The sequence below is a fragment of the Molothrus aeneus genome, chromosome 9 (genome assembly GCF_037042795.1).
Source record: "Molothrus aeneus isolate 106 chromosome 9, BPBGC_Maene_1.0, whole genome shotgun sequence".
NCBI classification, from domain to species: Eukaryota; Metazoa; Chordata; class Aves; order Passeriformes; family Icteridae; genus Molothrus; species Molothrus aeneus.
Genome location: NC_089654.1, coordinates 7,730,517 through 7,758,282, shown reverse-complemented (window position 1 = coordinate 7,758,282; position 27,766 = coordinate 7,730,517). Strand labels below are relative to the sequence as shown.

Here is a 27,766-nt window from a genome sequence, read left to right as displayed (position 1 = left end):
GGATGCAATGGTTCAAAGTACTGAATGTCTCTAGACTGAGAAAATCAGGTTAATACTGAAATGAGCAACAATTCTTGATAAATACTGTATAGCAGGAGATATAAAAAAAAAGCAGAAATACCTGTGGGTTTATTAACATTCTGAATGTCTTGAAGTCTCTCTCATGTTGTAAAAAGGAAGGTTTTCCAGTTTAATTAGAATAAAATGGAATTGGGTTTCTTATTAGCATTATATATAGATGTTTCCAAATGCAACTTGTTGTCTTTTTGGTAACATAATATTTAACTTTGTGGTAATTTGTACACAGAATGCATTCTCCTATGTAGATATCATATAATTTCTGCCAAATTACATAGCAAAAGCCTGCAGGATATTCTGAATACCTGTGGGAGAGGGAGTAAAGCACTCATAAAGAATGCTGGGAAAATTAACTGTTAATTTGATATATGGGGTAAAATACTTAAAGAGGTCTACAAGAGGGAATGTTCTCTGGCTCCCTGCAAAATAAACCTTCAAAAGGCTACTGAGATCCTGAGACAGAGGGAAGCTTTGGCCTCAGTTAAATTTCAGAAACAGAGGAAGATGATCATGCTCAGGGCATTTCTTCCTGAGCCAAGTGAGCACCAACTTCAGGGGAAGGTCCTTCATGTTCAAACAAATGCCTGCAGTGGAACTTTTAATGCATGAGAGCATCAGCTGCTGATGGAAACAAAGGAACAGGAAAACAAATCGCTCAGGACAGGATATTGGGCTTTGTGTGCAAAAGCATCACTCACAAAGGGACTAAGCTAGTTCTGAGGCTGTATTTGGCACAGGAAAAACAAGGAAAATGTGGGAGGAGGTGACTCAGGGAAGACATTAGGGATAGAAGTACTTCAGTGAGTAGGAGACTTAGTTACTGATATGGAACATTTGAGAAGATTATGGAATCTCATCAACTATGTTGAAAACAAATTGTACAAGTATCTGCTGAGTACAGTTGGTGGTTTTGGGATACAGTTTGCACATGAAATCCTTCTCCTATTTCCCATTATCTTAATTAGGCTAAAAGAAAGTTATGAGTAGAATTCCTAATAGATGATTCTTGAGATGAATCTTACATAATATTTTCATCACAGTTCTTGGCACGGTAAAGGAGGAGCATGCCAACAAAATTTGCTGATGACACACTGTGGAATGAATCATCATTATGGAGGAGGTTCTGAATATCATACAAATAAAAAAGCAGTGGGATGACTTTGAGGGCCAGAGTGATTGTAGTCAGATGAAACTCAGCCACACAAGTGCCTGGTCATGCACTAAAGCATAATAAAAAAAAAATCTGCAATAGGCTAAAACCTTGTCAGCTGGAAATATATGAAGAGAGAGTCTGATGTGTTACTTCATTGAAGTAGTTTTCGCTTTCTAGCAGAAGTTGAATCTAGTTATTGGCAAAATTATATTTGCTGTGTTTCAAAAGTGAAGCATAAGTAGTTTAAACATTATCAAGACAATTACATAAATGGTAAAAAACAAACAAACAAAAAAACCCACCAAAATTAGCAACTTTTCAGAGTTTGAATTTTTATAATGCTATTTCACGGAGCTTAGGGCTTTGGGTTTTATTTTGGGAGGGTGGGGGGCTGTGTTACCTTTTTTTTTCTGTTTGTGAGTGTTTATTTAAAAGAAGAGTTTCAGTTTCAGCTGTACAAAATTACTTGAAATAGCAAAGGCATTAATAAAAAAATCCTCTGTTATTTCTTTGCAAAGTGGTACTGAATTTCCAGGAATAAAAACTGATCCTTCATTTAGGTACCCAAATGTAGATTTTTCAGGTTATAATTGTCCTCATTTTGAAAAAAAAAAAAACCAAAATCTGATGGCATAGGCCAGCTTGGGTAAAAGATAAAACCTCTCATTTGACTCAAGAAGGTTGGGGTAGAACATGGCAAATGCCTGTTTTGAAACAGCAGCTTGGGCCTGGCTCTAGAGAGAGTGTTATAAGCCAAAATATGATTTGATATTTTATAGGAGAAAAAGAAGACTACAGATAAAAGAAAAATTAGGTAATGACAAGAAAGAGCAGCAGGTACTTGCTGAGTCTGACCTTCTACTCACTGTTTTAGCTCAAGATAAAGGGAGTGGGGGAAAAAAAAAGCAACAACTGGCAAAACTTTGATTCCTCACTACAGCTGATCTTGAAGTTTTGCCCATGCACATTTATTTAATCAAACCCTAATCTGGGGAAAAAAGGGCTGGGGGTGGCAAGAGGAGGGCACAAATACAGGGAAAGTTGTCTGCAAATGAGTCTCTTGCTTTTCTGGGAGAATCTATTTCCCTAAACCCCTTTGCAAAGCCAAACTGAAGTCATCATTAAACAAATGCACTGAGCAGGCACAGCAGGAGAACAGCTAAACAAATATTTATTTCTCCAAGGCTGAAACGCATGGGAGTGTTAACAACAGCAGCAGTGAGAAGCACAGTCTGCAGGGTGGGGGGAACACCAAAGACTTTGAAGTTCTTAAATAGTGATATTTGTATAAAATCAACAGTAATGCATTATTAAAACACACAGATACATTAAAGCTCACAGAAGGACTTTGCTTCCCAGCTGGTGTGAGGAAATTCAGTGAACAAATAACTATCCACAGAACTAAAAGCTGCCAAGAAATCCAGTGTAAAAAGAGCAGAGAAGGAAGGGCGAAGGATTCCCTTACTTTCTGGTGGAAGAAAACTCAAACAGATTTCAAACACATTTGGGAGCCTCAAGGTGTGCTGACTGTCTCTCTACACATCAGGCATTAGTGGCAGCTTCCCCAGGCCTCCCTACCAGACTTCATTCCTCCTCCCATGCTGTGCTGAGTGCCAACTGAACCTTATTCAGGCATTGCAGCAGACAAAGATGTGTGGAAGGAAATAAGAAAGACAAAAAAAATGCATGCAAATTCTTTTTGGAGTGATTTCAAAGCAGAAAAGAATCTTGGCCCTTGGTCAGACCTGTTGAAGTGCCAGAATCCCTGGGATAAGGACACTCAGTGGTCCAGTGAGGCTGGTGCCCCACAGTGTGTGTCCTCAGTGAATTCAGCCCCCTGGGAGGCAATTTGTGAGCTCCAGAGCCTGGGCAGCTCCCCCAGGCCTGAGGGATGTTCTTGGCTCCTCAGCACTGCTCCACCTTCCCACTAACTGACCAGTGTCACAGACACATTTATGAAAAACTGTTTCTTTAGGATTTTTTCTCCTGAGAAACTGAGAGGCCTCAGAAACAAAATATAAACAATGATTACCTGCTGCTGTGGAATACAACAGGTAGATCTGTGATTGGTCTCATGTGGTTGTTTCTAATTAATGGCCAATCACAGTCAGCTGGCTCAGACTCTCTATCCGAGACAGAAGCTTTTGTTATCATTCTTTCTTTTTCTATTCTTAGCTAGCCTTCTGATGCAATCCTTTATTCTATTCTTTTAGTATAGTTTTAATAGAATATATATCATAAAATAATAAATCAAGCCTTCTGAAACATGGAGTCAGATCCTCATCTCTTCCCTCATCCTTGGACCCCTGTGAACACCGTCACAACCGGAATGAACACACTGGGCAGTCCATGTTTACAAGTGTGCCGATTGCCTCTGTGTGCCTCTGGTAGTCACAAAAGTGGCTCCAAAAGGCAAAGAGGGACATTTGTCACACATCTGAGACTGAATTTGCCCTGTCTACCCTTTTCAGCCCTGATGGGCTTGGAATCTGAGTGGCCCTGCATGGTGGGGGAGTGTTGGCTGGCAGGGCCTCCTCCCCAGTGTGGCCTCAGAAGGGACTGGGCCTGCTTCAGCACCTGAGCACCTCAGGCTGCACAAAAGGAGAAATTGGAGGCAAACACCAGTAAAACTGGATCCAATCTTGAGTAGAAGAAGGGATAACACAAAGGGATGAAATGTAAAGCAAGCTGCGTCCAGCCAGTGATGGATGGAAGCTTCATTCTACCCTTCAGTGATGGCAGGACAAAGGGACCTTCTCATCCAGAACTTTTTTGGGGAATGAATCTTTGTCATCTTCTGAAATTGCTCAACACATTAAGAGGAAAGGAGCAAGGTATGACCACAGAGTAAGTCAGACATTGCCAGGTTCCTAACATGGGATCCAGGGTATGGACTGCACATCATTTCTGTCCAATGCTAAGGTGTTTCCCCAACCCAGCAAGAATAGAAAAAAAAAGTACAAAGCATTCAGAAGAATGCCAACCAGGCAGAAATCTGGTCACAGACTTTGACAGAATGCAGAAGATGAAATTCTGGCATAGCAAGGTCCAGGGAGGTTCCTGAAATTCGAGAGAGATTTTTACCAGCTGTTCACATCTCCTGCAACACAACTGATTATGGATGTGCCTGTGGAAGGAAGTAGCAAACTGCATATATCTTCAAAAGTCTGAGCTCTGGTGTGCACATGAATGATTCCCAGATGATCGCTTCTCCTCACAAACAAAGTATCTACATGAAATTCAGAATAAAGAGATCTTCCCTACAGTTTCTTATATATATAGACAATGTAGGTCCAGGAAGTGTTCTACAAAACATGTACAACTGCATGCTCAAAAATCATAAAATTATGTTAGGAATCTTTCCTGGAGAAAAGCAGAGACAAAAACACTAAGAAGATTAATAATTAGAGAATGGTTTCATATTGCAACACACAATTAAAAATATGCTGGGTCAGCCTATGCCATTTCCATAGCTGTGTTTCACAGCTGAGCTTAACTACTCCTAAAACACCCCACTCCAAACCCAGTACACCTGCCCACATTTTACTCATTCTACAGTTAAGAAATAAACACCATACCTACTGGGCTAAACTGGGATTATGCATAGAAGTTGTTTCATGTTCTTCAGTGACCACCACCAGCAATGGCAGGTGTAATCAGGACTGATTTACAGCATCACCAGAGCTGGCTTCTGATGCTGCTCTTATAGATGAAGAGAAAGGTTTTTTTTCCCAAAGCAGGTTTGACCTCTACGAGCCCTCAACTCAGTGCCAGGTGTGGCCAAAAAAAAAAAAAAAGTGATAATAAAAAAGTTAGTGCTCTAGAAAGAAAGGAATGGCACACTTGTCATGAAGGAGGAATGGACGTGCATTGGGAAATGGACTGGAGCCCAGGCAGTGTCAAATCCATCTCAGAGAGCAGTTTTACAGTATCAGCTATAACTCACTCACTCTCATTTTCTAGAAGGCTTTTTTGAAGTCTGCAAAAGTTTGAGAAAGGGCACAGAAATGCACTGGCCTTGGAATCTTTGCCACAAAAAGAGCTGATTCCTGCCATGGTGTGTCCAGTTGTCACTGCTTTGACCCTGCCAAACTGTCCTACAAACAAAACTTAACCTCCTTTCTTCTCTGGAAGCACTGAGCAAACTTCTCACTTCAAAAGTCAACTTAACTCTCTTAACTCTATTCTAGACTGGAAAGTAGATGTGTTGGCGTGGTTTGGGGTTTTTTGGGTATTTGTTTTGGTGGTTTTTGTGATAGGATATCATCAACTCCATGCCAGCTGGATCTGGAGACTTGGAAATCATGGCATTTGGGAGGCTGCTACCAGGCAGGCTTCTTCCAATTTATTTAACAAGCTGCAGTCAGCATCAATCCCCAAAGCAGACAGCTGATCTGAAGGAGGGAGCAGGCAAAGAGGAAGGATTCTGGGAGCAGAAGTGTGATGGAATGGGAACAGAGCTCAAAATTACTCCACAATTCATCTCACCTTGCAGCTTAGCTGTGTTTCTGATGCACAGGAAGAAAACTTATTTCATCTCAAAACCAATTGTGACTACTGAAATCTGGGAAGAGGAGGTTTAGAAAAGTTCAGGATCCTTTCAAAGAGGAATTCCATTGTTTGAAGCTTTTCCAGGTCCCTTAGGAACCTTGGACTGATAATTCCTGGGGCTCACTCACTCTCACAGAAGGCTCTGCAGCTGACAGTATTTCCATAACTTCTGTGTACCTGGTAGGAAACACTGAGGTGGGCAGAAAAGTTTGGGTTTAGCTGGGGAATATTCTCTGACCTAGAGTTTGATTTGCAGAAGTCTGAGGAGACCTGGAACAGTTTTAGCTTCACCATGAATGTGAGAACACCTAAAACTGAAACTTGAAGACCAAAGAGCCCCGAGTCCCAAAAGATTTTTAATAATTCTCCTCCCTGATTCTTTTTGCCTTCTTCAGTGGAAAGCAATCACCCTTTTTTAGAGGTAGCATCACTGTTGTAGGAGTACCATGAACACAACACACCACATTCTCAGGCTTTAAAGTGCAATTCTCCTCAGAGAAATAACAGTTTAAAGGTACATTGTCACCACACACACATCTGCTCCCTGAGGGGCTTCATTATCCCTCTAATGTGCAGTGCAGGAATACCAGATCTTCCCCCCTCCCAAGTGTCCTTCAGTCATGCCTGCTTAAGTTTCCTGATAAAAACACATATTTGCATGGTCATTAGGAGAGAGGTTGGAAGGAAGGAGCTTTATAAGCTCTCAGTTTATGCCTCAAGACCAAAAGTACCAAATTAGTTCCTTTTTTTTAAAGAAATTCTGCAGCTAGAAAAGAAACTGGCTCTCACGCTTCAGGGTTTCAGCTGTTCACCTGTGAGAAGTACAATAGCTGCACTTTTTACTGCTCATTAATATCTGTGCTCTGCACCTTGAACCAGCAGCAGTGCAGGGGTTTTGGGCCTGCATTTCCCATTCCCCAGAATCCTTCCCCGCGTGTCCCTAAACTGGTTGTACTCCCAGCTCCCACCTCTCCCAGTGCTACAGATCTGAAGTTGTTTATTGAGTTTGCTGGGTTCAGCACAGCAGCTAACACGATGGAATCCAAATCACACCAGCAGCTCTCCTGAGGGACAACTCCTTAAACAACACCTGCAGGGTGGAGATGGCCTGAGACCTTCACAGAGCCAGGCAAGGGTTTTCCTACAGAGATGGGCAGCCCATCACAGCCTACCTGGAAAGAACAAGAGGAGGAAGCACATTCCATCCCATCCTCAAAGCAAACCTCAGGGCTCCTTGTAGCTGGATCTGCCATCCTGAACACACACACCCCCAGAGTGTACATATTAAAACATCCTTCCTCAGGTCCTCTCAGCTCCTCCTTTAGTGAGCCTGCATCTCCCCATCACCTCAAGTTCACTTAACCACAAGTGACAATGTCACATACTCAAACACTACCCTGTCACCCATTACCCAGAGTCAGGCTGGAACTTCTCTCCCTTCTAAGAGCCCTCCCAAGCTGTGACCAGTGATGCACACAAACAGGGGATCTGAAAATGTGTCAGGTTAATAATGAAGGAAAGGCCTGCTTTTCCCCCTGTGTTTTTTTTTTTACTAACAGCAGCCTCTGCTTCTCAGAGCACCTCCTCCCCCAAACATGCCAATGGTGGCATTTCCTAGGCTAAGCTCTACAGAATAATCACACTGTTTAGAAAATAACTCAAGTCTCTGGAGTTCTCACTTTCTCCATTTGTCAGTAGAAAACGAGACATTTCCTCAAAATATACAATAAAATAGCCTCTAGCAATAGCCTGCAATGCTTCTCTTTACAATACTTTTATGAGCATGAGCGTGGTCTCCTGAGAGTGCTTTCATAATCATTTATACAAATGACAGAAAACTAGGACAATGAGAAGCAAAAAGGAAAATGCAGCCATCATGCACCCAGTTGCTTTGAGTAGTTTGCAGAAAAAGTGTTTTTCTCCATGGCAGAGTTCTCCTCACTTGCAGGCCTAAATCAGGGGACCACAACCTTCCTAAGGTGGGACAGGATGCTGCTCCCAGAGCAACCCAGTGCAGCTCATTGCTCACACTCCTTCTTGGCTCTCTCACTGGTCCAGGACAGTTCTCTGAGCTAGAGGTGTATTCTACATACATTAAAATATCATGTGGTTAAGAAGATAATACCCAAAAAGATATCCTGCCAGGGGGATGGGTGTCCAGTTCTTAACTACCTTCCTGTCCCTCCTTCACAGCACAGTTTGTCCCATCTGAGGGAATTTGTGGTGCTCTGCACGAGGGGCAGCTTGCAGGAGAGCCTACAGGAGCTCCTTTCATTGCTGCTGCTCTGGGAAGCTGTCATCTGCTCCCAGCAGGTTGACATTAGGTAAGAATAATGTTCGTCTTTGAAAATAAACCATAAAATTGCTATGAAAACTTGTTTCTTCTGTGTACATTCTAAATTTCTACCTGCGTGGGGATGGAGAAGGGGCTGTTGACTCCTATACGCACAAACAACAAGTCAAGGAGGTACTGAAAGAAAATCCATTTGTTCCAACACTTCCCCCACCCTCCTTTTCTTTTCAATACAAATTCAATCCTCTGTATACAAGGAGGGGTGAACTGGTGCAGCACAACATAATGGAACAGTTTAATTTCACTGAGACTCTCCAAAAGGCAGAGTCCTTGTGAGGCCAAAGCCTGTAACACTGAAAAGGACAGACTTTACACCAGAAACACATTTCCTGTCTTGGCTCACCCAGCCCCCAGAATAAAGAAATAAATAAACAAACAAACAAATAAATAAATAAATAAATTTATGGAGCGACACGTCCAAGAAGCAGCAAGCAGAAATGCATCCCAGAGGGGTGCTAAAGCATATAATAGCTGTATTTGTCTTCCTGGATATGCCTTGGTACAAGACAAAAAAAGGAGGCAGGATCATTTGTTGTGCTCAGGTTTTAAGAGATTTCTGAGTAGATCTGTTAAGCTTGCATGTTGTTAACAAAACCTATCTGAACACAGCAGCTTTTGCCTTTCTGGGAGAAGAGTCTTTTTTTTTTTTTTTTACCAAAACAGCAGAGAGGCACTTAGGAGGTGGTGATGCAAGTGAGTATGGATTTTACTTCAGGATAAATTCCAGGCAACTTTTCTACTGCTTCCTCTTCCTTGCTGAGCCATATACAAGCTGGGGTTCTTGTTATTTCAGAACAGATTATAGGGATTTGATAATTCAGTGTTCATATTACTGCCTCAAGCACTTGCACCACCACTGCCTTCAGAGGGAGGTGTCCAGCCAGGGTAAATCATAACAGCCCAGAGAGGCTGCCATAGGTAGAATGGAGGAGGTTTGCTGGAACAAACACATGTTCCCTAAGAAAGCTTGGATGGGGAGATGCTGTGAATAAGAGAACAGCAGACCTGGAGTTTGTGGATCAAAGAAAGTCAGCAGAAGATATAAAGAGATCAAAATGTTTTTCTTTGCTGCTCTGTGTTTGATATCCAAACTAAAAAAAACCAGAAACAACTGAACAAAACACCACCACAGAAAGCACTAGTGCAAATCATTCCATATCTGCATCTTCTCATATTGCTGAGACAATGATAGTCTCTAAAATATGTCTTAGGTGACAGTGTTATGGCATTGGAGCTAGCAACACGCTTCCCTAAAGGAAACTTGGTGGGTTGCTGTCTAGAGACTTCACTCTTGATTGTGAGCATGATATAAAACAGGGAACTGCTGACAAAGAAACAAGACTGGCACTTGGGACATCCAAGTTTTATTCTCCAATTTCTTCAAGCAAATTATTTCTCACCCACTTGTTATCTCTTTCTCAGAATGGCTGGAAGCTTTTAGGGTTGTGCCTAACTTCCTCAGCAGTTACTCAGCATAATGGGACACCAAGTTTTTATCAGGGTCTTTGGCCAACCCTAGCACATAAAGGTCAAGCAGTGTTTATAAGGAAGGTTCTCTGCTGTGAGGCTGAATACAAGAAAATTAAATGAGAACTCAAACGTATCCCAAGTGCCACCAGTTCACAGTCTAAAGGGAAAAAAAAAAAAGAAACCAAACAGACTGGATCAGGCCAAATACCTCTTGCTGGTCTTTATCCTTTAACTGAAAAGAAAAGCAATCTTTGCAAAGTGATAAAGCCACCCAAGAATGGCTGCAGTTGTTTCTTTTAAATGAACCAGAGAGAACAGATGGTCTCCCCTCAAACTGTCACAGGGGTCAAAGTTAGCCACCTCTAAGACTAGCAGGTTCTTGAAATGCTCAAATGCTCATGTCTGGTCCTTATGACTAATCCACTCTCCCAAACAAGAAAGGTCAAATGAAGAACATCCCTACAAAAACTGCAACTACTCCAAGCCATGGCTGATGTGTAATGCACTCAGACATGGTGTCAACAACTGCTCCTAAAACACAGTGAGTCAGCCTTTCAAAAGAGCATGCCAGCTTTCACTGTTAGAGCTTTCATATGGATTGCATTTACTCCCCAGTGTTTAAAAATATCCTTCTTAAACATTGAAAATATAAAATGTTTTCCTTACAGATTTTGTCCCTTTTGCCCAGGCAGCTGCACAAGAATGTCTCACGTATTTATTTGGGAGCAAAACATCCCAGCTCTTCTTCCACTTTCCTTTTCTCATGCTGACAGCTAAACCAAAGGAAGGCCTCTTTTTTCTGAAGTCATGTAAAAATGAGGAATTTCTGGTCCCTTTCCCAACTTATGCCTCTGAACCACAGTCAGCCTTCCAGAGAGCTGTGGGGTCATGAGTTCTGCCCAACAGACAGGGCACAGAGGCACTGGGTGACTCTCCTTTGGTCCTATAACAGGCATGTGGGTACAAATCCCCTATCCATCCCCTACTTTAATCACCAACCTCCCTTGGATACTGTCATTTCAATAAAAAGGCCTATTGGAAATGACAGGTGAAGAAAGCAGCCCAGGCATGAAATGCACTCTAAAGTATATTAATAGAAGGTTGCCAGACGAAACGGTACAAGGCATTTGATCGCATCATCTCAGCCTTGTTGTTCATGCTCCTTTGCATCTGGCTGTGTGATTCCTGCCAGATTCTTGGCTGGAAGAGCAGAGGAGGATTTGCCTGCCTTCCCTAACCCATGCCGGGCTCAGCTGCAATCACGCAGAGCGCTGAAAGAAATCCCTTTGAGTTGGGATTCATTCCGAACATGTAAAACCCAAATGACTGCTTCTCCAAAGTGAATCCCATTTCACAGCAAGTAGGTTATTAGTGTGGAACTCCATACAAGTAGCCTGCATTCAAAAGCCCTCTGCATTATTAATAGAAGATGAGCTTTTGACATCAAAGGAGAACCATTATGTATGCTAAACGGTGGCAAAAATTGTACCCGCACTTCAAACCTTTTCAGCGCTTTGTCCCTTGTAAATCAATCAAGGTTGACAGATGCTTTAAGGAGAGTAATCTTTTCAATGATACTGTCAATGGATAACATAATGGAACATTGTCTCTGTGCTGTGTGAAGACATGGAGCTAGTCAATTATGGACAACACTTCATGCAGCCGCCAGTTTTCACTTGAAGTGCTGCTGTTGAAGTATTATAATCCCAACAAATGGCCACAGCAGCATACAATGTAAATGAGACCTCCTGAAGCTTTGGAAAATTCATTAGTAACAACAGTAGTCCATTCCCACACTTTCAAACACCAGCCTGGTAATGTTAACGATGCACTTCCCCCCTTCCCTTTGAGCAGGCAGTAGGGCATATTTACATACACTCTTTTAAACCTTCAGCACATTTTCCCCCCCCATTTTGGATTCCTTTCCTCTCTTCACCTGATATTTTCAACGAGTCACATAACCCACATGGCTGGAGGCTGGAAACAAGAAAACAGACCTTCCTACTTGGGGACACGTTTTCACTTCACACATGCCAGACACTTCATGGCTGTCCCTTTTTCCAACACTTCTGTCTGCTCAGCTGCCCTGGAAAGAATGGCCTGGAGGGATGGCAGGGGAAGAGCTTCCAGCCTCAATGCACCCAGTGCCAGTAGCACCTGGGTGGAACTCTGCTCGAGAGTCAAAAGGGAGAGACTGTGCTGTTTATTTAGCTATTGGCTTCTATTTCCTACATCATCTTCTCAAGGATTTTCCCTTTGTCAAGCAGGCTTGTGCTAAGAGGAACACTTAATCTCCTACAGTAGCAGAGAGAAATCCCACACTTGAGCACAGAATCTCTAAACTCCTATCAACTGCATGATATGTGAATGCATTGCTATGATCTGTGAATGCCCCTTACCCCTAATGTGTTTTTGAAACAACCAGGTGCACACCAGAAATTCAATCACTGAGGGTAAGAACAAGCTGTTCCTTGAACCCAACTTCCCCTTTCCCACTCTCCAAGCTCTAAGTATTGGGCAATTGAAAATCCTCTTGCAGAACAGTTTTCTATGGTAATATCATAGAATTTCAAAACTATACATTCCCTTTGTCACAACTTTCAACAGATGTTATCTAACATTTTCTTTCAAGCTACGTAATTTTATTTCTATTTGCTAGCATACTATTATTTAGAGTATACAAGTAAAATCTTTGACAAATTAACATAAGCATTGGAACAATAAAGTTGACCCATTTGATCAAAAGACAAAAGATCTGACATGGTGTGCCAGTAATTCAGAATCAAAGGTTATTAAACAGAAGATGAGAGACCTGATTTGTTCATGTGTCTGATGACATATATAAGATCACAACCTACCACTGCTGGATAAGGTCAGTTTAAGAGGGAAGATGGTAGCTAATAATAAAAATTTTAAGTAGGATTTTATTCATACTGAAATAAAATTCACTCAATCAAATAAAGCCAGAGATTTATCATAAAGGCCAAAAAAAAAAAAAGAAAAACTAGGAAAAGATAATTAAGAAACACTGACTTACATAAGAAAAGTCTTCAGCATTCTGACAGAGTAGCTTGGGAAAAACAGCCTGTCTCTGAAATCTTTCCTCATCCTCGAAGATGTTCCCATACATGAAGCCATTCATCATGGTGGAGTGGGCATGGATGTCGATATAGAACTCCAGGTTAATCTTCTGTTGAGGGAAAACAACAACAGCAAAACATTCAGCATGAGATAAATCATAACAGAGTTATGCAGGTGAAGCCTCCCATAAATCCAGTCCTGCCATTCTTGAGCCCATCCATGGTGCCAGCAGCAGGGAGCCACACTGAAGATCTCACTGTGATGCACACACCCTTCCTGCCTCTCTGTGGGGGCATGTGAAATACAACAAAGGACCATGACAGACATTTCTTTACCTTTTTTGAGAGTATTGGAAAATTCTGCACAGGACATTGTGCAAAAAACCATCCTTCATTGTGATACAGGGCTTACTGCCAGTGATAAAAATATGCACCTTCCAGTTCTAGAGCACCATTAGTTGGGCATAGCTTTGCCATCTCTGCACAGTTCTGCATTGAATTACTCAGATGTTCCCTTCTGCCAGGTGAAACAGGCTCAAAATTGTGTAAAAAAGACTCCAGTATTTCCTGTGCAGTTTAGTTCTTGTGTATAGGGAGAAAATACTGCAAATATTTTGTCTTCCTCTCCTTTCTAGCAGTAACTCAACAGAAAAACTCTCCAAAGCAATTGCCTGGAATACCCCTCTGCTTGTGCAGGATTCTGCACCAATTCTTGCTTTAAAAGAAGACAGCAGGACCCTCTAGCACAGAAGTGCCTGCTCTGCCCACACTCTTCCCATGGCACCAGTGGGAAAGAGGGAACGTTCACCTGGATCCCTCCATACAGTGCCATCAGCAGCGCTGTGCAGCACTAAAGAGTGATACCAGAGTAGATGCCACTGAATCACCATGATTCCTCAAATTCTTACAACTTCTGGACCTGAACAGAAGCCCATCCCTGTCACCTGGCCAGCATGGGGCCACTGGGGCTGTCCTGATGCCCAGATCTCACATGTCCCTGCCTCAACAAAGGGATGGAGGAGAGCTCTGCTGGCAGCATGGTGCTCATGAAGCTTCTCCCTGTACTGAAATACATCAGGGAGCTCTGCAGCCCCAGGTCTCTCCTGCACACCAAGCTTGCTGGGCTGCTGGAGAACACTGAGCTTTGGGACACTCCAGTGTGACAGGAAAGCAGGTTGGGTTGGACAGTTCATGTGACAGCAGTGCCAGCTCTTCTAGAGCCTCTGATGGGGGGAGAACATCATTTGGTATGTGACACTAATATAATACAGATTTACTTTCCCCCTGGCAGAAAACCAGTGTATAATACACAGCAACTGTTTGGTTTAATTAAACAACCTAGAGAGAGTAATAATGCATCTTATTAAGCCTCTGCTATGTTAAAATGTTAGCTAATGCAATATCAATATCTGACCATGCTTCATAGGAAAGGGAACATTTGCTTGTGTTTGACTCTAATACAATAAATTGTTTGCTCCTGCCAAAACATTCTGCTGTGCTATAGAGGACCAGCCCTGCAATAAAGCACACATCTGCTATTTGGAGATACAGCACTGAGCAGAAAGATTAGCATTGACAGGATGAAACACCACACAGGATTTTCTTCCTCTCCAAGCATACAGAAATTAAAAACCAAGATAAAGTAATACTATTTTCATGAGATAATTTCCCCATCACAAACAGAATTTGATGAGATCAGATGCACACTGGCATATCACCATAAAACAGAACATCTTGTAGAGTCTCAAAACAGTGATTTGATGAAGTGAGCAGATAATCTAGTTAAACTGGGTATTTGTAAAGCATGAATGTCCTTCACACAGAAGTCAGTGACCTAAGTCATACTAATTCTAGAACAACCAGACAGAATTCTTTATGGGAACATAGTTACTTACATAAAATAATCGAGAAGCACAGTGAGAAATATAACAATGGACTAGAATAATTTGTGAGTTAAGAGAAATAAAATTGCTGGTGTAAACTGCAGGATTTGTGGTATGTCATGGTGTACTTATTCATTCACAGTTTTCAAGTTGTTTCCAAAAGAAGGTGGCCACAAACAGAGATGCAGAGGCACAGATTACTAAGATAATTTTCCACAGGCTATCCAGCAAGAAATTCACCTGCAGAACACGACTTGAGCCTCAGCTTAGTATTCAATTATCAAGTTATCCAGTCTAACACAGTGTCACTGGAGTATTTTCTAAACTCTCTCAGGACCTTCACTCAAAAAAATTGTTGGTAGAAATGTCACAGAGAATATTAGAAAGTCTCCTGGTGTGCTGAAATTTCCTTGAAGATCTTTTTTGTTCACCAAAACCATTTTCAAATAATCTGGTTGCAATGGTTATTTGTGAGGGAACGGTGTCCTTCAGAGATGTCCCCTTCACCTACAGATTAAGCTTCCAGATCCCTTATTTGGAAGCTGTGCCATTAAACAGGTAGCTCATCACCCAAACAAGGGTTCAAAAACATTTTTCAAGTCATCCATTTCAAGTTAATTAAAAAGTAATTTCTTAAGTTAGCCCACAATGACTATTCAACTGGAGTTTTTTTCTGGTCTTTGTTCCTTAGCCTCCAACTGAACATATAGAAATCTCTATTTCACATATTCCTGTGCACTAAATTTAGTCCAAACTTGCAACTGCCCATCCTATTCAGCATGTTTTTAAACATTGCTAGAGTAATTGCCAGTTAGATGTACTACTTCCAGACACTGCTGTGTGTGAGCAGAACAGCATTTCAGTGGTTCACATTTCTCCTCCTCACATTCATTACTTTATCAAAGGGAAACATGTTCAGCATTCTCCATTACAGAGCAAAATAATTCAGTGCATTGTTGGTATAACACATGAGTTTCTAATGGAAAAAGTCCTTTTATTCCCAGACACAAAGTTATTGCAGCCTTAAAATGGACAATAACAGCCACTGGGACATTAAAAGTTTGCCACCTCGTGCCTCAAGTGGTAAACCAAGCAGCAGACAATTTGTTGGCACTAAAGCTTCACAAGAATTGTGCTATGTTCCTGAACAATAACGATATTTCTTCTTCCTCTTCAGAATCATAGATATTCATAGGTGCTTTACATGTAGGAACTGTTTCCCCCCACTGCCACACAGCAAATTTAGGCAGGGGAATAAAGTTTTATATTTCAGTTGAGGTTCTCTGGAAGATTTTGACATAATTACTAATCTCCAGCAATTCAGGTAGGATCACAGAATTAACATTTTATGGAATATATAATGTCACCTACTGATGGCAATTTCAGCAAAGTCAGCAGAGAGGTGACCTCCTGAATTGTTGCTCTTGGAGATGGGAGAACTTTAGTGGGAGAATGAAGTAAGTAAATATATGGTTGCATTTACATGAGCACATGCAAACACGCTTAACCCACTGCTCTCTGCTGCCGTACTCCAGGGGTATCTGGCAATATCCACACACCACAACCCACCCCATCAGGGCTTCTCTTGCTGCAGCACCTGCAAGTGAGAGGGGGAATAAATTCAGACATGGTTCAAAGTCTCATATTCACATTTTCTTTATGCAGAAAATAATGAATAACTAGGCTCAAATGGCTCTGGATGCCACAGCTGCCTTCTGAGACACTTACCAGTTACATCCTACAATGTGATATTAAACTCATCATTTTCTGTTTTAGAGGTAGAAAGCAAAATGATTCAGATGCCTTATAAAAGTCATCATGCAATTTAATTCTCTCAAGCGTCTTTTCTTTGTGCTTACAAGCAATGGCAGAGTTTTCCTCTCTCACACTGTTTCTTAAGTAAAGCTGTAATTACCTGGATGACCCAGGTTACAGAGCTCCAGAAAACAAAGGCAGACTTGGTCTTTCTTTTCTCTGAGTCTCAAAAGAGAAATCACTTACTAGACTGACAGAGACAATGACTGAACCCCACTTCTTTGGAAAGAAAAGATTCCCTTTAAAAGAATGGTTTTTATCTCTTCTTGCCACTTACCATATAAACCTAGCATAAATAAACAAGAAAACGAATTTCTGCTCTAAAGTTCATTTGAATCCCTACTGTTGTGACATGCATTTTCCTACTAAGTCAGTCTGAAGATTCTGTCAGCTTCAGAAATGTACATATAAATTAGAGGGTGGTGAAAATGAAAGAAATCATGAATTAAGAAAAAGAACTAGCATTGTCAAGAGAGGAAATAGTTAAAGTAGTATAGAAGCTAGTTCATGATGGCACAGAAAGTTTTGAGAAAGTATATTCTCACTTGTCTGCATTTTTATTTCCTTCACTGAATGCCTTTTGGAAGGTCAGTAATTAAAGAGTGAAAGGAAAGAACTATGTTAATAGCCAGTGCTGATGTGACCAAACTTAGACCTTGAAGAGTGCAATTATGATTCTTAAGAAAACAGAGGTTTAATAAATAAATAAATAGAAGTCAGTAAATGCTGTAATAAAAGGATAAATGTGCATTGAGCCCAGAACATGAGCCACTAGAGAGACAAGTGATGCAGGAAGAAGCCAGCCCTGTCCACCAGCTGTCACTTCAATATGGATTTTATTAATTCTTGGGCATAGCAATTGGTTTAGAGAGAGAGGCATCCAAAATCCTTCTCCACTCCAATATTTCATATAGGGGATGGGATAAACTCCTTGCAATGTTTTATACAAGCTACTAAAACCATGGACGGTCATTTGTTGCAAAGAAGGGAGCAGCCTCCAGGCAGACTTTGTGCTCTTGCTACTAAACCACTGTTTGGAGTAAATGGACATTCAACAGCTGGCTCAGCAGATGGAGTTTGACCCTTTTCATTCAGAAATTCCCAGCAGAATAGCTCCTTTGATGCTGCCTCAGGTATCTCTCCAAAGCAAAATTCCTCAAAAGAATCCCTTTAAAAGAAAATTTTGCATGTGTCTCTAAGACATCCCTTTTGACATAAGCACATTGTTACCTCAGGATTAGCTATTTTGGCAATGCTTACAGTGGTGACACCAGAAAACACAGCGTGCTCCTAAGGAAAATGAAGGAAAACTGAGCATTCAGCATCACATGGCCAGCAGTCCACATTCAGCTACAAAGCAGCATTTCTTCCCCTTTCAGCCCAACTGAATTGTGCCCAGTGCTTTGAATTGCTCCTTGGAGATGTGAGACACTTGTCTCCTTCTGGCTCTCCAAGGGAGCATGAGGTGGGATTCAAACTGCCTGGATTTGGTACACACATTTTCAAGCTTGAAATGCCTGCATTTGGATGCCTGGTAAGATGGATTTTAACCAAATTACTTTTCTTAGCTCTACCTTCTCCCCATATTTCCCCTCCCACCCCAAAAAACCATTAAATTCTTCCACATTTTCCTCTGCTATCCTTTATATATCCTCTGCTAACCTTTGACAAGTTAGTTGTATGGAATCATTCTGTTTTTTCAGACAATGCAAGCCACACCTTATCAGAGGCACTATTTCAGATTTATACCACTCCCCTTTTGTAACCATAGGGACAACATCTTCTCCTTCCATTCATCATCTCACGGACCACCTGCTCATTCACCTCTGTAAACACCATGACAACAACAGCAATTATTTACACAAGAAATTAATAGTTGGAAAGGGAGTTGCTATTTTTAACAACCTTAAGAAAAAATGGTTTCCTCATCTTGCTTCCAGAGAAAGGAACATGCCAGTTTAGAACCACTCTTGTTCTCACTGGTGTGAAGCACAAAAGACAATTTTTCTTTTTCTGTAGACACCTTTACAGTCTGACAATGTCTTTTAAAGTGTCCCTGCAGAAGCAGCTTGCCAACACTGATGTGCCACTAACTCTGCATGACCTTCCAGCAACTCTTCATAACACTTCAAGCATTTTTTTCAGAACATTTCAATGATATTCCAGGAGCTGTTTTCTCTCAGAATGAACCACTCCAACCCAATTGCTATTCATAAGTTACTATTTACCAACCCTGCTTTGTGGCAAATAATGATAAATAATGATACCTCTTGATGGCAGGGGTTACCTGGCATGACTCCCTAGAGGCTCAAAGTGGATGGAGAAGAGACTTCTGTTTGTCTGTGGTTCAGCAAAAGGATGGAAGCCCATCAGTACTGCTTTCCTGCCTGCCTGAAAAAGTAAGGGATGCTTTTATCCACAGAAGAGCAGGAACCTGAACCCTACTCTGGTGTGCCCATCAGTCGCCCCAAAAGGAGCTAAACTCAGAGTGCTGGCCTCAGAGTGGGAGGTCAGCAACATGCATATTCTGATCCTGGCTTGTTATCTGCTCGCTTCTCTCACCTGCCAGTGCAGATAACAACACCTCCTGAGGATTAGCTGACGTTTGGAAAGCACTTTGAAGATACAAAGCATCACAGTGTGTGCGAGTGAAGTGTTAATTCCTCTGCGGGGCCAGTTCGCTCTGACCCCTCTGCAGAGACGTCCAGTTAATGTCAGCTCTGGCAGGTTTTGCATTCAGGCACCTGTCCACCAGCCCCTGGACTGCAGCCAGCAATTCACACAGGACACACAAGAGCCGTCAGATGGCAGCAACATTTGGTCATGACAGGCCTGAATTGGATTTGAAAGGGTGACCTGGAGGTGAAAGGCTCTATCAAGAAGCCACTGCTGTTCAAATGCATATTAAATTAGAGAGGGTCCAAAGAGACAATGTTAAGACCCAGATCAAGTTTAGGCAAGACTTTTGGCTCGGCTGTATGGACAATTCTTGTATAATTTTTACCCTAAATGATTATGACCAGAAAATATACTCGTATGGATTTAGGGTCTGACCTCAAGCCAAAACTAGAAGTGTGAGTCTGAAGAAGGACAGTGCTTGCTCTGTCTCCTCCTTCCTCTCTCTCTCATATGAAGCAAATGTGCACATACACTCAGCACCATTGTTTTTTGACCTTCACAATTTCTGAATTATTAATCCTTGCCTGAATTATTAGAAAAAAAAAAAAAAAAGCAGTGGGATTGAACAGGGTCTTGGGGCATTATCTCATCCCAAATTTTGCTGGTTTTACTGGGCTCTGCCCATCTCTGCCCACTTGTGTGTCACCAGCAGATGACCCACAGAACAATTTAGAAATTAGAATTAGAAACAGAACAATCAGAAAATGCTTTAGAAATCCTACCTTGCTCACTCCCCTGCTACTGAACAGCATTGGCTCTACAGAAAAAGGGCTCTTCAGAAAAGACAAGTGGCAAAAGAATCAAGAGCTTTTTAGAAGAGGGAAGAAATCCTACTATAAAAGAGACTAAAAGAGAGAATAAAAGAAAGCAAGCAAGAGGGAAAGAGAGAGTAAAGGAAAGGCAGGGAGAAGATGAGGCAGTAACTGTTACTTATTCTCTTATAATTAAAGCAAGAAAATTAGGTTATGAAACAGAAATATCTAAATGACCATGTTTTCACTGGATAATTAAATTTAGCTCTGGTCTGGTTGTGAAGGTTCTCCCAGCTGAAATGCTCCCAGTGGCTGTACTGAAGGTTTTAGCATGCCTTGGTGCTGTTCCTTAGACAGCAACTTGCTTGCTGTGTGACAATACACAAGCCATTTAATATCTTCAGGCATCATTAATTGCTGCTTATATGCCTGCAATTGTATTAAGGTCAAGAATTCCTGTTCAACTATTCACTTCATAGCAGTATTAATAGCTTTGTGTTTTACCACTAACTTTTAATTATACCTCTGCAGAACCCTCGAACCAAGGAGCACAGACTTTACAAGTACATAAATAAGGCCCAAAGACATTGCCTGCTTCTCCTCTAATTACAAAGGCAAAGAGTAGTAGACTAAAAACAATGGCTAGGAGTTATGGCTCCCTGTCCCCTAATTTCCTAGGAACTCTTGCAGTTGGACAAATTGTGTGTAGGCAAATCAAGCTCTTTAACTACCAGTTTCTCTATAGTCTCTCAAATAATATATATCATTATTCACTATTTCTTACTAAATAAGTAGCAGCTGGCAGAATATAAAGTCATCAGGCAGAAGACCAAAGGCAAACAAAATGAAGTGTTTTTTAAATTAGCTTATACTGCAGCACTCACTGCCACCAGATTTTGGCCAAAACACAGGTGAACAGAAAGATCAATTAGATAAATTCAAAGAAAAATTATGTTATTACACTCCAAGCAGTGAAGACAACTCCTTGAACATTAAATCCCAAATTACACATTATCAGTAGCCTTGCTCTCTTTTTAGTTTACCCCTTAGCATCTGCAATAAAATTCTGAGCCAAATAGACCTTGGGTTTGATGCAGCATCACTGTTGTTATTTTCCAATTACACCTTAATTTATGCTGCAGAATGAGACTTCTGTAGTTTTTAAAAAGGTAAAGTGTTGATTGGTGGTGAAAAGTATGTGCATTTCTACAGTTTAAACTAAATCTCTAAAAAGAGATTAGAAAAATTACTCTAACCTAGATCCTGATCTATATAAAGCTTTCAGCTCGACAAACCCTAAAACAATGACAACTATAAGTAGACATCAAAGGTCAAGGTCCATTTTACAGATGTAAAATATTTTAGAGGCCCCCAGATTTTCCCACCTATCCAGGAAACGGGATTAGTTGGACTTTTTAGAGGATCTGTAAGGGTTACTTTTATTTTACATAGATTTGTGTGGAATATGAAGCAAAAGGCCATACCTGGATGGGAACTGCAAACCTGCTCAGCCAGATGGGAGGAAACAGCACTGCCTGCGTCATTCAGCGGTTAGGTGGGCCTCCATTTGCTTGAGAAGACAGGAAGGCTGTGCATGGACGTTGGGCACATGCTTTACCAGGGCACTGGCAGCTGAAAGCCAAACCAGCTCTTTCTGCTCACCCTCCTGGCCCAGCCTGGCCACAGGCAGGAGCTGTCCATGGTGATTATTCTGACTCTGCTCCCTTGCAGGCTGAGCCTTTCTGCTCCTTCCTCATGCTCAGGGTGAGCAGCCAGCACATCGAGGAAGAGATAAAAGTGAAAGCTGATAAACAGGAACACAATGACACCAAAAGAGATTAGGGACTCTACAGCAGACATAAATGCTGAGGGGAGGGACAGCATGCAAATACCAAACAGAACTGACCCTAGTGCTGTCATGCTCACCCATGATTCATCCATAATGGGAAGAATGGGTTTTCTTGGCTTTGTCCTACTCAGAGACAGCTGAGCATAACATTTTGTACCAAACTGTGGGATGTTTTCTCTGAGCTTTACATCTAGCAGTATTTATGGTCTGCACAGTGCTATAAAAGCTAAAATGTAATGCACATTTTGGAAGGGCCTGCCATTACAACTGAAAGCACAACATATCATGCCTTTCCCAGGGCATTTTGTCAGCATCAGTTGTATACGAAACTTTTTTCTCCAAAATTCCCCTATTCCTACTTGGCCAAGAGGTGTCCTGGGCTGCATCAGGCCAGCAGTCAAGGGAGGTGGTTCTTCCCCTGTACCCTGCTCTTGACACCTCACCTGGAGTGCTCTGTACAGTTCTGGGGCCCCTAGTATAAAAATGCCACAAAACTGCTGTAGCAGGTCCAGAGGAGACCATGAAGATGCTCAGAGAGATGGAGTAGCTCTCATGAAGACAGGCTGAGAGAGCTGGGGTTGCTCAGCCTGGAGAAGGAAACTTCTTCTCCAGGGAAGTATAAGTGCTCCTGCAGGGAGGACTTAGAGCACCTTCCAGTACCTCCCTAGGGTGACAAAAAAGCTGCAGAGAGACTTTTGACAAGGACATGTAGTGCAGGGACAAGGGAGAATGGCTCAGACTTAGAGGGCGGGTTTTGATTAGATACCAGATAAAAATTATTTACTGTTAGGTTAGTGAGGCCCTGGCACAGGTTGCCCAGAGTTGCTGTGGATGCCCCATCCCTGGGAGTGTCCAAGACCAGGCTGGATGGGGCCCTGAGCAACCTGGTGCAGTGGAAGGTGTCCCTGCCCATGGCAGGGTACAGGAACAAGGTGATTTTTAAGGTTCCTTTCAACCCAAAGCATTCTGTGGTTCTGTGTGTTACTGCAGGCAATAATGCCACCTTGTGCTCCTCCTGTCAGACCAAACAGCAGGACTGTGACTATAAATAAAGTCACAACATCTCAAAGACAATGTCTCCCCTGCAAGCACATCCTGGGGACTACTATTTTTTATTATTTCAAACAGAAAGAATATTCAGTTCTTGCAGAAGATGAGGGGACTCAAGATTCAGCACAGTGCTCTAGAAAATAAGTGACAATCTCAAGAGGACCCACCAGGGCATACCTAACAAAGGATTGGGAGGACTAAGAAGAATATTTCCCACCCTAGACAGCAGCAGCCGACCCACAAGATCAATGGTTGACTTAGAGATTTAGGCAGTTTCTGCATGCTTTTTCCTCTATATATGTATATATTCAACTTTATAAGGATGCCAGTGAGTAAAAATGCATCTTTAAGTACAATTTTGAACTTGTTTTCATCCTCTTCCTCTGTATCTGTTACAGCTGTCTGAAATGGACTACAAAGCAATTTTCTCTGAAATGTAAATAAATCAGACCAACATTTAATCCTTGCTCTCTTAAATGTTGCATCATCCCTGATGGTTGTCAGGTTGAGCCTGGTAAACAAAAATATTGTGATTTAACCCTCTCAGGCAGATAAACCCCACAGAGCCACTCACTCCCTCTGCAGTGGACTGGAGAAGAGAACCAGGAGGATAAAAGTGAGAAAACAAGGTTTGCTCTCCTATTCCAACCACAGACCGCACAGCAAGGCAGAAACCAACTCCACTCCAAGCAGCAAAGTCTTGCACAAAACTTTGGCAGACAACTCGTGGGCAAAGCAAACTTTTGGTGAACTTGCTGTGTTTTTCCATAGTTTCCCCGACAGTTTCCTCCCCTCCACACTCCCACACACCACACTGAGAGCTGCAGAAAGTCCAGAGCTGTACTTTAACTATGGATTTCTCAGAAGGAAGGAGGTTGCTGCTATCTCTGATGGTTGGAACCTGATCCTGTCATCATTAAATTTCACAGAGACTCTTCATTTGCTGAATATTGGTCTGTAATAAGAAGCAGGAAGGATAGGCATTTTTATAGCAACTACCTGCCAACAGATTTCAATTCTTTATCCCTTCAAAATCCCACATCTGTCCATGTCTCCAGGCACTAGTGGAAGAAGCTCTGCATTAGTTATTTTTATTATCAACATAAAAATCTTTCCATTTATTTATTTATTAAGGAGAAAAAACCAGCTATCTACAAAACTCAGTTCATTTTGTCCTTAGGCAGACTTTTAAAGCTGTCTGCCAATGTCTTTTCTTAATAAAAAAATAAGCTAAAGTCTTTATTACACACTGTGTATCAAAATATGACCAGCTACATTCGCCCAGCTGAGACATGCACCATCCATCTATCAGAAAGGATTGCTGTCACTGGAAGAGGAAACATCTGCTAAAGGAGGTGTTATCTACCCCTATACCTGAACCTGGCCACTGATGGTGCACCAGCCAGACCCCCAAAAACCCCACTTTGAGACTGGGTCTTTGCTTTTGCCTCTTGGACAGTGATATGAGTATTTTTCTGTGATATATGTATTTTTCACATGAAGGCTGAAAAATACAACCCAAACTACTTCTGTACTTTGCCCAAATGCCCCTTGGACCCTCATGTGAGGACATGGTGGGTGATGAATCTTCTCTCCAAAATTTTGTGGCCTATATCGTAGGGATATATCCCCATATCCCTGAAAAGCAGGAAGGATTTGGAGCCCTGGCTGGGATATGTGGCAGAGCTGCTGCCTGCTCTCATTCTAGGCTAGTGACTGGCATGTTAAACCCAAACAACACATCTTAGACTGACACAAGATGAAGCACATTAGGCAGATGGCATGTTTTTTCTGCACAAGCCAGTGCCAGAGTATTTCCTCCTAATGATCTTCTGTTCTTGTTCTCACAGCAAAATTAGTTTTAAAGCAAAGAGAAACAACAAAAAAAGAAGAAGTATGTAGCATGATGAGAGCAAAGATTTCTCTGTGGGAAAAATATCAACAAGAGCAGGGTTTTGTTCTTTCAATTCCATGGCTTTTATTTATATATATATATTGTTTATAAAAACAAACACCCTATTTTGTCAGACTTGAAAAGTCAAAATTTACATTTAAATGGAGACATTTAGCTGGGTTTTTTTTCTCTCTCTCATCTCTTGAATGCAGAGTATAAAAGATTAAAAACTCTCAATTTTCCTAAATGGACGGATAACAGGTGAACTTTGCATTCTGAGAGCTATTCATTTAGTGAACAATGTTCAACTCAGCAAAAGACCAAAGCCCAGCTGATCAAGGGGAAAAGAGCACTGGCTACTAGGCCTGACACAGATTTGCTCAACAGCTGAGACCAGGAGAAGCTGTGATCCCATTGTGTCCTGTTCCCAAGGGGGAAATTATGCCATGTACAGCAACACCTACGTTTCCAGATGTACAGTGGATCACTATCCAAGCGAAAATCGCTGCAATTTTAGAGATTGCAGTGCTACAATAGCCCTGGTTTCATTGCCAGAACTACTGCAGATGTTTAAAATGTGAGGTGGTCTGCTTGTAAGAGAAAATGAGAAGACTTAAAACAAGTCCATGATTGCACGGCATTAAAGCCATTGTAAAATATCAAAGTGGATGCAAATACTGTGCTGACCCTTAAAGCTTACTACCAATTACCTTCCTTTAATTTTTCTTTTTTTCTTTCCTTTTTTTCTTGTTTACTTCCTGGCCCGGAAAATAATTACTGATTTTAAGCAGGGAGTCTATCAAACAGGTACAAGTGCAAGCAACGTGCTCAGATAATTCCATCTTAGCCCCATGGGAAGGTGCAGTAGCAGCACATTCAATTCTGGGCTGCATTTCTCCTCTCTGCCTTTTGCTAACATAGAGCTGATCCACAGTGTTAAAAGGACACACAAGCCAAATGGTAACTTCACGTTTTTTAAAACAAGGGTTAACCACAGATCCAGCCAGTCCTTCGTGGGGTCTGATTTTAAATGCTTTTAACAGTTTCTCATGTCTTATACTGAGTGAAACGCATCTATAAAACCTCTACCAACAAACCAAAAATCCCCCCAAACCATCTCCCTTTCCCCTGCCAAAAAAAAACCCCAAAACCAAACTCCCTCCACCAAAAAAACCAAACCAAACTAAACAAAAAAAAAAACAAAAACCCCCCCCCAAAAAAACAAAAAAAACCAACAAAACAAAAAACCCCACCAACCAACCAACCAAAAAAAAAAAAAAAACAACAACTGAAAAACCCCACAAAAACACAAAAACCCCAGGAATAGTAACTGTTTGGAAAAGGCACAGACACAAAATCTAAATGCCTGGGAGGCAAATGCACTATCACTCCTTACCCAGCAGTAGGAAATTACTGACTCACTCTTTTAAAAAAGTTGCAAACAGTGTTTCTAGACTCCCAGGACCAGAAGCTATCCCAATCACATTCCTTCTGGGACATGTATTCTGTTGTTCATCCATCATCTCATTGGTCCCCCTATCTCTGGAGAGTTTTCCTTTCTGCCACTCTCACAAACCACAAAAGAATCCATTGTTTAAGCAACAAATGCTGTCAGATTTTCTAGCAGTTCCCAACTTAAAACCATTAAGAAAAAAAAAATACAAGAGAATAGAATATGGTTAATCAATTCATTCTGAATTTAGGTCTTATCCTGAGATTAAAAGGATTTTAACTGAGCCAGCAGGACGACATCACAATATATGAAGAATGTCTCTCCTGGTTTTCTCCTCAAACAACCAGGAGCATCTGGGAGTATTTGGTTGTATCTGGAGCACTGGCTTGACTGGTATCCATGTGGTACTAATCCAAACAGTCTGAGGAGTCTGCCTAAGAAATAGATGAGCAATGACTCCTTTCCCAAGCACACCTCTGCACAGCTGTGTCCATCCCTGTGGTTCCTTTACCCCAAATACGAAGCAGAGCTTTAAGGTAGTGCTGAGATCACTCTGCCATCACTGCAGCTGCTGCAGTGCTGTTTCTGGACACAGAATTTTCACAGCCAAAAAGCAGGAGGCTTTTACTTCAGACAACCCTCAGGATAAGATTTCAGCCTCCAAGTGATATTATCAGCTTGATTCAACCCTGAGTTGTCCTGAAAATGTTTCATTGGATCCTGTGATATTCTCGCTCATTGCCATTTCCTACCATGACCTGTTCTAACAATACTACACAAAGGTTGGTTTATTTACACATTTCTTGTGCCATCCATGCCCACAACATCCAAATCTGACATCTGTTAATTCCACACAAGTGAACTCAGCTGGTCAAGAGGATATAAAGTAATATAAAATGTCAGCTTTCATGTTCTCTGGCTAAAGCCAGCCATGTAATGAGGCACTCTTTATGATGGGTATATCATAGGTAAGCAGTGATAACAGAGTTTATCAGATACCAAAGGCCACTAAAACATTCTCCTGACTCTGCCTCTGCAGGAGTTTTTCCATCAGTGGTCCCAGATTTGGCACATGGGTACCACAGCAGGTAGAAACATGAACACTTCTGGGTTACCTTCAAGCCCTAGCAAGAATTACATGGCCTTGAATTAACCTTGAATCTTACCCAAGGGAAGAGCTGTGCAATGTATTGAAACAGGCAGTGCTAACTGGCTGCAGAGTGTGAGCTTTGGGACACAACAGGGCCAATAAAGTGAAAATACTGACCCTTTCCTCCTGCTCATCCTGCTGAGGGCTGGACAGGAGCTGCTCTGCTCCTCCAAGGTATGGCAACTGAGCCCAAAGGGCCAGGCATCAACTAAAGCAGAGTTACATCTCATGCTGAATACCTAACATCTCTAGAATGGCTTCTCTGCTCTGAAGAAGCATCTTCTGGGCGGGCTGGGTGGCCACTGGGTCTATGTGACACTTCTCTGAGTTACCTGAAGCACTTTTATTTAATCCAGGTATTCCTGAATTTCTTGTAGTTGTTTCAGCAAAAATTTTTGTATTCTTTTCAATAACCAATTTGTGGAGAAAAGGGCTTTTAGAAATATTATTCAAAGGAGAATAAGCTCAGCACACAACTGCAGTCAGGTCCCTCATGGGAAGTGATCCAGGCTGAAGGTACACAGTCCTTAGTACCATCCTAACTTTTTAGCAGAGT

The 27,766-nt window shown here is 41.7% G+C and overlaps 1 protein-coding gene across 2 annotated transcripts in view; it reads right to left on the bottom strand.

Moving 5' to 3' along the window:
* The window catches only part of LOC136560179 (BEN domain-containing protein 5), an 883,159-nt gene that overhangs the window by 79,446 nt on the left and 775,947 nt on the right, over positions 1–27,766 (bottom strand). For both annotated transcript variants that reach the window (XM_066555873.1, XM_066555874.1), the window contains exon 10: positions 12,643–12,795. In XM_066555873.1, coding sequence (XP_066411970.1) covers positions 12,643–12,795 — 153 coding nt within the window. The remainder of the gene's footprint in view (positions 1–12,642; positions 12,796–27,766) is intronic.